The sequence below is a fragment of the Fukomys damarensis genome, unplaced genomic scaffold, assembly GCF_012274545.1.
Source record: "Fukomys damarensis isolate Sample0158 unplaced genomic scaffold, DMR_v1.0_HiC HiC_scaffold_37, whole genome shotgun sequence".
Taxonomy (NCBI): domain Eukaryota; kingdom Metazoa; phylum Chordata; class Mammalia; order Rodentia; family Bathyergidae; genus Fukomys; species Fukomys damarensis.
The window spans coordinates 2,683,975-2,695,481 of record NW_022900949.1 but is presented as its reverse complement, the minus strand read 5'-3'; the positions used below and the strand labels follow the sequence as shown (position 1 = coordinate 2,695,481).

General features: G+C 52.3%; 1 protein-coding gene across 1 annotated transcript in view; it reads left to right on the top strand.

The window, feature by feature from the left end:
• The window catches only part of Insr (insulin receptor), a 115,852-nt gene that overhangs the window by 67,393 nt on the left and 36,952 nt on the right, over window positions 1-11,507 (top strand). The window contains exons 4-7 of the mRNA XM_033759412.1: window positions 3,148-3,469; window positions 7,389-7,537; window positions 8,526-8,670; window positions 10,626-10,840. Coding sequence (XP_033615303.1) covers window positions 3,148-3,469; window positions 7,389-7,537; window positions 8,526-8,670; window positions 10,626-10,840 — 831 coding nt within the window. The remainder of the gene's footprint in view (window positions 1-3,147; window positions 3,470-7,388; window positions 7,538-8,525; window positions 8,671-10,625; window positions 10,841-11,507) is intronic.

Below are 11,507 nucleotides of genomic sequence, written 5' to 3'. Positions count from 1 at the left end.
CCCCTTTAAAGAAAAAAAAAAAAAAAAAAAAAAAAAATGAGGTTGCCATCTCTTTCTGTGGTCGTTTTTTTCGTTGTTTTTTTTTTAAGAAACCTCCCCCCACCCCCAGATCAGGGATTGAACTCGGGTCCTTGCGCTTGTGAGACAGGCGGCAGAACCACTGAGCTACATCCCCGGCCCACAAAAACCTTGTTTTTTCCTGGTATGACGTAGCCATTGAACCCCAGGAGTGCTGGGCTCTACCCTCAGCCCTTTTTCTTACTTTATTCTGAAGCAAAGCCTCGCCAGACTGCCCAAGCTGGCCTCGAACTTGTGGCCCTCTTGCCTCAGCCCCTCTCCCGGTAGCTGGGATCAGAGATGTGCAGCCCCACACCCCGCTCTGTGTGCGGGAATCTTTCCAGCAATGCTGAGTGCACCTGACTTCGAATCCAGTAGATCTGTGGTCTCTGACTTTTGGGGCACCAGGAGCCAGTTTTGTGGCCGATGGTTTTTCCCCAGAGGGCTGGTGGTTTGGTGGGACGGGCTGGTGTGGAATGATGATGTTCCCCCTCCCTGCTGAGTCTCTGTTTGGAGTAAGTGTGTCTAGTGTATGCCATGTAGATCCTAAAAACCTTGCACAGAAATCGGTGGGTTCCTCCCATTCTGCCCCGTCCTGCGCTTCTTAGAGCCACTTATTTCTACAGAGTCCCTGCTGATAGGACTCTCCTCTTGATGAAGAAAAAGGACCCAAGGTAACTATTCTGGAATAACTAGTGCTAGCGGGAAGTTTGAATAAGATAATGTGCTAGAAAACGGCTTGAGAAGGAGTAGCGACCTCCTTTGGGGAGGTGAGTGCTCCCATCTGGGTGTGTAGAGGACAGGAAAGAGACCGTGACTGCTGATATCTGGCCCTGGGAGAGGGGTTGGTGGCATCAGCAGGGGCTGGATCCCATGGGGCATGTGGGCTTTGGCAAGGAATTTACTCTTTTTCTCTAAGCCTGTGCGGTCTAAATGGAAATGAAAGCGAACTAAAATGAAACATGTTTGATTCCTCGGGAGAAACTGGAGGTTTTAGGCACGGTTGGTGGGCATATAAGAGAGCTCAGCCACTGCAGAACAGCATGGTGGGTCATCAAAAAATTAATAGAATTAGGGCTGGTGGTGTAGCTCATGGGTAGAGCACGTATTTGGCATTTGTGAGGCCCTGGATTCCATCCCCGGTGCTCAAAACAATCAGTAATACAATTTCACAGTTCATCTTCTGATAGGTAGAAGAATCGAAAGCAGGGATTTGGTGAGATGTTTAGGCACCACGTTCATAGCAGCGTGAGTCACTGTAGCCAAGAGGCGGACACAAACCCAAGCATCCATGCGCAGATGAGTGGTTCAACAAAGATGGGCCACCGATCAAGTGGAATATAATTCAGCCCTGAAAAAGGAAGGAGATCTGGCCCATGCCCCACTGTGGATGGGTCTCAAGGGCATACTGCTCAGAGCAAGATGCCAGCCAGAAAAGGACAAAGGACTGGATTGCTACAGGGGGTCCCTGGAGGCCTCAGACCCACAGAGACAAGAAGTCAATGGCAGGTGCAGGGTGTTCATGTTTCAAGGCGACAGAGGTGCAGATGGGAAAGATGCAAACCTTCTGGAGCTGGATGGGAGGGATGGTCGCGTGACCTGATCTATGTACTGAAAAATAGTCAAGACAGGGCAGATTGAAGTTTGGCTCCTCGGTTGCACTAAGCACATCTCAGCAGCCACAGGGGTGACAGCGTCTGTGTTGGACAGTGCAGGGAGGGGGACATTTCAGTCTGCACAGGAAGTTCAATCGCTGCTCATAGGTGCAAGGGCCATTTCTGTTTCGTGGGTGTGACCAGCGGGACCTTCCCAGTGCCGGGAAGGCTTAGAGTGACAATCACAGAGCCTGGAGACTTTTTTCCCTTGCAGTACTGGGCACTGAACCCAGGGCCTTTATCCTAGGCTACGCTCCCACCCCTACCCACTTTTCCATACTCAAAAAAGATCTTGCTGTTGTTACAAAGCAGCCCGGGCTGGTCTCCACCTTGCGATCCTCCTGCCTCAGCCTCTCCAAGTGCTGGTATCTTATAAGTGCGTGTCACCACGCCCCAGGTGCTTTTTGAGGGGGTGACACACCTGGCTTCCAAATGCCGGTTCAAGCTCTGCAGGAAGTGTGAGAAGGAAGCACCTTTGAGCTTGGGCCAGGTTCTTTGTGGGTCCTAAGCTCTTCCGGGCCGCTTTGCCCACATAGGAGTCTGTTGACAGCCCGGGACGGAGTGTGGAGGGAGGGCACACAGGACCCATAGATGCCAAGATATTGAAATGAAGGGCTAATTAGGAAGCGGGGAGTGGCGGGGGGGGTGGGGGGGGCATATGTATAAACTGCTAGCGAGAGCTGCACTGCAGGCCTGCCTCGTCGGGCGGACAAGTTCAGTGGCGTCGGAAAAGAAAGCCCCTTCGGCCAAAAGTCTATGCCCAGACTGCTGTTGCCTGTGAATGGTCTTCTGGGTTGTGGCGTTTTTGCTTGCTCGCTTGCTTGCTTGCTTTTTGCAGTGCTGGGGATGGAGCCCAGTGCCTCATACATTCTAGAGAAGCTCACCTCAGAGAGCACCACCCTTTGAGCTTTTAAGGACATGTTTATTTTGTGCGTTTTATTTGGAGACAGTCTCGCTGCATTGCTCAGGTTGGCGGCGAACTTGCGATCCTCACAGCCGCAGTTGCGCAGGCCGTTTCCTACCCCACGGGTCTGCTCTAAGGCGGCCTGAGGTTACACTGTAGCTGCAGTGGGCCTAGAGTGTGTGTACTGTTGGAATTACTGTGTCGGGGCGCGCTACTGTGTATCTCTGCCAGCTCCATGTTGAGCGGCTTCCTGTGGGGACCCCGAAATCAACCACGGAAATTGGCGGAGGCTTCGAGTAAGGGCCTCTGTGCCGGCTCCCTCGGGGGTCTGCTGGGCATCCACCAGCTCAGAACCGGTTCGGGGGCGTCCGGGAGTCAACCGAGGCGCGCGGCCCGTGACAAGTGCCGAGGAAGTGCGGCTGTGACTGTTCTTACTGTGCTTGGCTTCCGCGCCTGCGTCCAGGGTTGCCGTGTGTGTAGACGGCAGCTGGGCAAAGCCCTTGACCCGCTGCCTTGCCCTTCTCTCTGCAGTCTGCCCGACCATCTGCAAGTCCCACGGCTGCACGGCGCAAGGCCTCTGCTGTCACAGCGAATGCCTGGGCAACTGCTCCGAGCCTGACGACCCCACCAAGTGCGTGGCTTGCCGCAACTTCTACCTGGACGGCAGGTGCGTGCCGACCTGCCCGCCCCCCTACTACCGCTTCCAGGACTGGCGCTGTGTGAACTTCAGCTTCTGCCGGGACCTACACGATAGCTGCAGGAACTCTCGCAAGCAAGGCTGCCCCCAGTACGTCATTCACAACGGCAGGTGCATCCCCGAGTGTCCCTCTGGGTACACGATGAACTCCAGCAAGTAAGTCCCGGGGCGCGGGGCGGGGGCGGGAAGGACGGACCGGGGGCTGGTTCGGATGGTGAGAGCTGTGCACGGTGGTTAAAACTGATGGTCACCTGTCATCCCAACTCCTTGGGAGGCTGAGGCAGGAGAGTGGTGAGTCAGGTAGGTACCTTTGTCTTCTCCAACTAAAATAGGAAGGGCTTGAGCGCAGCTCAGCACTAGAGTGCTTGCCTAGCGTGCGTGAGTGCTGGGCTCCATTCCCAGAGCTGCAAATAGATAAATAAATACCGCGTGCGAAGCCAGAGTTAATGGGCTGACGCTGGCAGGATTCTCTGACTGGTGAGAGGCTTGGATCTCTCCAGTGCCATTTTTTGCCCCCCGTTTCGGTCCTGAGTTTCAATGCAGATGTTGACAGTTTTTTGTTTTTGTTTTTGTTTTTCTTGCAAGGGCCAGAGAGTAAATATTTGCAGTGTCTTTTATCACATTTCTGAACTCGCTGGGTTTTGCTTCCGAACAGAAAACAGGTGGAGGAAGACTTTCATCTCCTCCGGAGTTCTCTGTGCGGCTTGTCCTCAGGGATGAGGCAGCCTCGTTGTTACACTGTTACAGTATTCTCTTGTTACACAGCCACGACTGGATATACCGTTACGTTGTTATATCATTACCTTGTTACACTCTTACATTGTTGCACATGGTGGCCTGATCCTGTAATCCTGACACTTGGGAGGCTGAGGCAGGAGGATCCCTCTGAGTTGGAGGCCAGCCTGGGCTACATAGCGAGGCCCTGTCTTAAAAAATAATAATAATAACATAGAATATAGCTGAGGTTCCTCTTGTATCCTCCGGCTGAAGCTGGGGTCTATGATGGGGTTAACCCAGGAGGCACTATTTCAAGGAGGAGGAGAATTCCTCCTGCAGTATCCCTGGGGTTTTGCAACAAACCACTCTCTTCCATTTGGGTGAGAAATGGCAGCGTTTTCTCTCCTTGGCTGTGAGTCAAATCTCCTCACACATCTAGATGTTTTGTTAGCTTCTGAGATGAGGTATTTCAGTGTCTGGGGCCATAACCAAGGTTTAAAAAATCTGTTTCCTGATTTTTTTTTTTTTAATGTGTGGAGAGTTTAAAAAAACAAACAAACAGCACCACAAAACAACACAAAAACAAATGGGAAACAGATATGTTGTGGGAGGCCTTGAGCGGCCCTGCTTACGTAAAAAATCTTCCTATCCGGACTTGAGAATTAGCCGAGCGAGAATACTCTGGTGGGAAATTTTATTTTCCTAGGTGGAGAGAGGGTGGGAAGGAAAACAATTTTTATTTTGGTTCTTAGGAACCTTTCCTTTAGTGTTTATGGAACCTGAAAGTACAGTATGTTTTATTTTACTCATTTTTGATTTAGGAAACAAAATGAAATGAAAACATCAAATGGCTTTGTTGACCCAAAAATAGTTCCCTATAAATCACCTTTGTATGCTGAATGGAGCCTTTTTTTTCTTGGAGGGGGCAGTTTAACATTAAGGTTGGGAAAGTCATTCCTTCTGCTCTCCCTCCCGAATTTGAAAAAAGAGTAATAATGGCATCTGGTGAGATGTTTATTTGAGAGGCATTGATTTTAAATAAAAGGCATTTCCCCCTCCCATAACTAAGGTTTAAGATATATAGCAATTTTCTTTGATGTTTGCATTGATGTTGTGTGAAAATTTTGAAACAAACTCCCTAAGAAATACATTCTTTGTGAGCTGGGTGTGGTGCCTCACGCCTGTAATCCCAGCACTTGGAAGGCTGAGGCAGGATGATCTCCCCCAAGTTTGAGGCCAGCCTGGGCCACATAGTGTGAGTTCAGCGCCAGCCTGAATTATATGTTACTTCTGAAGTTTTTATTTTATGGAAGGCTGTATAGGAGTTGCTGCGTTTGCCACTGTGGTTTGCTATCAGAGCCAGATGTGCATCTCTTCCGTTCACTGTGGCTCATCTGGGATGCGGTTCTGGATGGACTGACAGCGGGGCTCTGGGAAGCCACACAGACGCTCACCCTCTGGTCACCCCGAAGGTCCCGGTAGGGTCAGGGGTGCCCTTCCTTTCCTGACCTACAGCGGACCGGAGGTTTGCGTCTTCGGTGGGCTCAGGGCACCTTGTTGGGAGAGGCTGTCGAAAATCCTTGCTTTTTTTCTCGCCCTCTCTCGCTCTCCCTCCAGGTTCCCCCACAGCTCCTCCTGCTGCCCCTTTACACGCAGCCCAGGGGCCTGGAACGGTCTCTTTTCTCCTCTTCCTGTTTCCATCCTAGACGCACTGGCTCAGCGGGCTTTCGAAAGCTGGTCATGGGATCACGCTAAAGCCATGCATACGCTCCGCAGGATTCCTCCTGTCTTCCCTCAGGACCTTGTGCTTGTGAGGCAGGCGGCAGAACCACTGAGCTAAATCCCCGGCCCTATACGATAGTTTTTAAAAACAGGGTTTTTTTCCATGAATCAACACCAAGGCTGCCTTGTCTTGTCCAGGACTCTGATGATGAGGGATGATGGGAAGGCATATTTCAGGGCTGGGGTTTCCAGTTTGGGAGATTTCAGGTTTTAGACTTTCACATTAGGGGCGTGTAACCTGCATTTGCCTAATCCACCCCCAGGTTACTGATGGTTCCTATCAGAGCTCAAGGCCCTGTGGACATAGTTGTTACACATCGTGTAGGGAATAACGGCAAGGAAGGTTGTGATCTTTGGTTGGTTGAACCCCCAGATGCAGAACTCAGAATCGCACAGAGATGGTTATAGCCTTTATCATACCCTAACCCCCAGACCTTTCTGAAGAGCTGAAAGTAACCATGGAATGAAGATACTACAATAAGTAGTGATCACCAGAGCGATGAATAACCATTTCTGTAAGTGGGGTGTGGTGGTGCACACCTGTTATCCCAGCACTTGGGAGGCTGAGGCAGGAGGATCGCTGTGAGTTCAAGGCCAGCCCGAGCTACATAGTGAGACCCTGTCACAAAAACAAACAAACCAACAAACAAACCCCTAAAAACAAAAACAAAAAAGAGTCTCTGCTTAAAATGTTTTTCTACTTGAGGCATTGGCTTTGCTTCTGTTGTACCCACGAAGAGGCTGAGACTTTGCGAATGTAGCAGTTGGGATGCTTGCGGTTTGGGAATCCCAACCCACACTGGTTTAAGCAAGATTAAAGGCGTTTACTGGTGCTCACAGCCCAAGAATTCAGGAACTGCTTCAGGTCCAGCTGCATCCAGGAGCTCGAGTACCACACATGTCCAGTTTCTTTCCATCTTTTGCCTTTATTTCACTTGTTGCTTTTGTCCCCAGGAAGCTCCCCCTCCCCCCACGGCCCCATGCTAGCAAGCTGGCAGTGTCCTCCTAAGAGCTTACGGGGAAGAGATACTTTCTAGCAAACCCCTCGTGGGGACCGGCCCTGCCTGGACCGTGCACTGCCTGGACCTAGCATGGCGTGGCAGTCACGCACTGAGATCGTGAGTGGGCCTCTGGTTTGTCCAGGAGCCCTGCCTGGGGTTGTGGATCTGAGGGTGTTAAAGCTGCAGACAGGCAACGCCCAGGGCTGCCTAAGTCACCGGCTGTCGGCACCGAGGGCCACAGAGGAGGCGCAGCCGCAGGTGCCCTGTGTCCTCGAGTAGCTCAAGCCCTTGGCCACGTCCTGACCCCGTCACCGGTGGTGGCCCTGAGCGCTGTAGCTCAGGGCCCCTGGCGGGCGGAAGCGTGGTCTGCGCGTCACAGGATGCAGCGAGGATCTGCTCCCCTCCGCTCCCCTCCGGCTCCTGCCCAGGGGACACTTGGCAACGTCCGGGACATCCTGCATTGTCACAAGCGGGGCAGGGGGCAGCTGCTGGGGCCAGGGGGCCGAGAGGTGCTCAGGTGCCCTCAGCGCCCTGACCCGTTTCTCTCTCTCTCTCTCTCTCTGCTCCGGGCGCAGCCTGATGTGCACCCCGTGCCTGGGCCCCTGCCCCAAGGTCTGTAACCTGCTGGACAGTGTGAAGACCATCGACTCTGTCACGTCGGCCCAGGAGCTTCGAGGTTGCACCGTGATCAACGGGAGCCTCATCATCAACATCCGGGGAGGCAGTGAGTGCGCGGGGCGGGGCTCTGCGGGGCGGGCGGGGCTGGACTGGCCACCGCGGGCATCCCTGGGCATCGCGTTCCTTGGCAGCTCAGAGCAAGGAAAAGGTGGCTCACGCCTGTCATCCAGCACTCTGGGAGGCTGAGGCAGAAGGGTCACAAGTTCAAGCTCAGCCTGGGCAACATAGTGACCTAGTGGGACCCTGTCTCAAAAAAAAAAATTAAAAAAAAAAAATTCTTATTTTATCAAGTTGGGAGTTAGGAATCAGGAATGTGTATTTTTGTAACCCACAGGAAACAGGCATCTGGAGATCGAACTTTCAGGAATTCTGTCTCAGGCAAAAAGGCGTTTCTGTGTTTGTTCAGCAAACACGGGTTGAGCACTCACAGGGAACAAGGCCGCGTGCTTACTGTGATGGATTTTAAAAATAAGCAGATCGAGCTGGGGGTGATGGTGTACCCCTGTCATCCCAGCACTGGGGAGGCTGAGGCAGGAGGATCGCTGCTTGATCGAGGCCAGCGTGGGCTCCACAGTGAGACTCTGTGGTACCCAAATCCACGGTTCTCAGGGACCTTTTAGCCTGAACACAGTCAGGGGCTCAGGTTGAAACATGGGCAGGGGCTCTGTTCGGTAAAATCGTATTTATAAAACAGGCTGAAATGGGCCAGTGGGCCACAGCTTGCCAACCTGTGAAATAAAGAAGATGAAAGGAGTTTCTGGTCTGGAGAAGGAAGGATTGAAATTGTGACACGGCAAGCCAAGCAGATATATGGGGGGGACTTTTTTTTTTTTTTCTGGTCGAAGGAGGCAGTCAGTGCAAAGGTCCTGAGGCAGGAGTAAGGGACAGAAAGGACTTTGGATTGTTTCCTGAGCTTAAAGGTTTGGTATGTGGAAATCATTTGCAACCTGCTGGTGAACTCCCTACCATGAGGAATTAGGGGAAGATTGAGATGTTTCTGTGAATTCTCATAGAGTGGTCTCTCCTTTCCATAGACAATCTGGCCGCGGAGCTGGAGGCTAACCTGGGCCTCATTGAGGAGATTTCAGGGTATCTAAAGATCCGCCGATCCTACGCTCTTGTATCACTTTCCTTCTTCCGGAAGTTACGCTTGATTCAAGGGAAGGACTTGGAAATTGGGTGAGTGCTGTTGCCTAGTTCTGTGTTTGTGGCTCAAGTGCTAACTGGGAAACTTGTGAACCTTTTTGAAGGTTTGTGTTTTTTAAACACCAAAGAAAAAAATACATCTGTTCAGAAGAAGCGGCTGGTGAAACGCCCCAGCCCCCAAATGTGTAATCCATGCTAGTTATTCTCCGCACGCCACGGGGTGACCGCCCACCTGAGCGCCCTCCAGGGGCACCAGCTTCTCCTGCTCCCGGCTGTACCAAAGCCTGTCTTTCTAGCTTCCCCAGGTGACCTCCACACCCCTTAGATGGACACCTCTCCCCACTCCACAGCGCCCCCTGGAGGTCCCGCTGACCCTGTTTTGGAAGGGCTTTCGGCATTGCTGTGGAGAATGTGGGTTCTTGTCTGTGTTCCTCGTGGTCACAAGATGGCTGCCTGTTCTCCACTCTCCTCGGCTGAACAGGCACGAAATGAGAAAAGGGACAAAAGAACATTGCCAGCTGGCGCTAGTATTTAAACCACTCACTGGACTCACTTGCCAGCTCATGTTGATTTTTCTGCCACCACACTGCCCATTTTGATAAAGTTCAGGCCTTCCATTTGGATTGTTCTGAGCTGGGCCGTCGGGACCAGTGTTATCCAGAAGAATGAGGTTCCGAGTCACACGTGGACCTTAAAGGTTCCAGGAGACATGTTGCAAAATCCAGAAAAAAAGCAGGAGAGGTTGGACTCACCAAAGCTTACCCAGCCCGCAACACCCACAGAGTTATTTCAACATGGAAGTCATTTTAAGGTTATCCAGATGATCTGTTCCTTTGTTTTTGTTTTTTGTGATATCTTTGAAATCATGGTTTCTGCTTCCAGAGTGACTTGGCGCTGTTTCACGCAGCCAGTTGTTACATGATACTCGGCTTCTGTGTTCGACAGTGTGGGTCTGCGGCCTTGCCCCGTCCCGTTTATCACCTGCTGGCCGCCTATGATTTGGGTTGATTTTTTTTCTTTTTGGTACCGGGGATCGAACTCAGGTCCTTGTGCTTGTGAAGCAGGCAGCAGCACCGCTGAGCTACATCCCCGGCCCTAATTGGGTTAACTGTGGGCCACAGAGCTAACGATGTCAGTGAGGTGGTGTAAAACAAGCGCTTCTTGGGCCAGGGATTCAGCTCAGTGCTGCCGCCGCCTGCCTTGCAAGTGCCAGGTCCCGAGTTCGATCCCCGGTACCGAAAATAAATAAAGAAAAACGAATAAAAATAAAACAAGCCCTTCTTTCCCCGGGGAGAAATGGCCATCACCAAGGACTCAAATGCTAACCAATGCTGTCAAGGGTGTAGGCAAAAAGGAACCCTTCTCCACTGTTGGCGGGATTGGAGATGGTTCAGGAAGCGGAAACAAGAAACTCCATCAGACCCGGCTGTTCCCCTTTGCAGTACCTCCCCAAAGGAGTTCGGTCACCGTGCTGTAGTTACGTCTCGGAGGACTCTGTGTCCGTCAGCAGATGACCGGATAAAGAAAATGTGGTCTTTTCATACCACGCAGCACTTCTCTGCCACAAAGAGAGAGAAACGTGAGCCATCTGTGAGAAAGTGCGCACACCTTGAGGCCGTCATGTCCGGTGAAATCAGTCCGGCGTGCGAGCCTAAAAATCCCATGGCCTGTCTTGTATGACCAGCCCAAGGGGTCAGTCAATCCAAGAGCGAAATAGAAGATGCACAGTAAGAAACAGGGAGACAGATCCTTTGCAGACGGGAAGGGGACCCCCGAGATCGGGAGCAAGGGGGACAGAGGGCCAGGGAGGGGGAGCCAGAAAGAATGATTTGCGTGCACGAGTCAGCTCTCCACCGTGAGTGCCGTCACAATGGACTGCGAAAGTATTTGAGTAAAAATAAAACGTGAAACAGAATGACAAATAAAAGCCCTTCGAGGACCCCAGCGCGGGCTTGTGCCGTTGACGCGGGTTTCGTGTGTCTCTGTAGGAACTACTCTTTCTACGCCTTGGACAACCAGAACCTCCGGCAGCTGTGGGACTGGAGCAAACACAACCTCACCATCACCCAGGGGAAACTCTTTTTCCACTATAATCCCAAACTGTGCCTGTCGGAAATCCACAAGATGGAGGAAGTCTCGGGAACCAAGGGGCGCCAGGAGAGGAACGACATCGCCCTCAAGACGAACGGGGACCAGGCATCCTGTGAGTAGTGCCTGGACCGGACGATGACCCACGGCCTCTGGCCGTTACCCCGGTCTGCTGGGGAGGGACAGCTCCTTCCTGATGGGTTTTCTGCAGGGGACGCTCAAGGTCACCGCTGTCTGCAGAGGAGGGAGGACGGAGGCCCCGCTCACCACTGGCGTTGGGGCACGGGCTGTTGGGGTCAGATGCCCCCGCGGGGAGCCACCTCCTCCAGGCGGATGGTGGGGCGAGGTTGGGATGGACGTGAGGGGAGGGCACCTCGCTGTGTCCCTGCACAGTTTAACAGTCTACAGTTCGGCTGAAGTCATCCGCACTCGCAAGTCAGCTCCACCAAGTCAGGCTTCAAGACCACCTTGCATCGAGACAGATGTTGCCCTGAAAAATCCCTTCCCGGTAGTGGCGGGCCGGTTCTCTCTTCTGCCTCTGTTCTGTTCTTTCTTTTCTTTCTTTCTTCCTTTCGGTGGTCCTAGAGATCGGACCCGGGGCTTTTGGACGGCACTACATCCTGAGTCCTTTTTCCATTTTTTAAATGTCTACACAGGGTCTCGCTCAGTCATTAAAGTTGTCCATGCTGAGCTGGAACTTGTGATCTTCCCGCCTCACCCGGGCCAGTCGTGCTTGCCCTGGTAGAATCGCCCGTTATTCAGTTGAGAATCCGGCCAGCAAA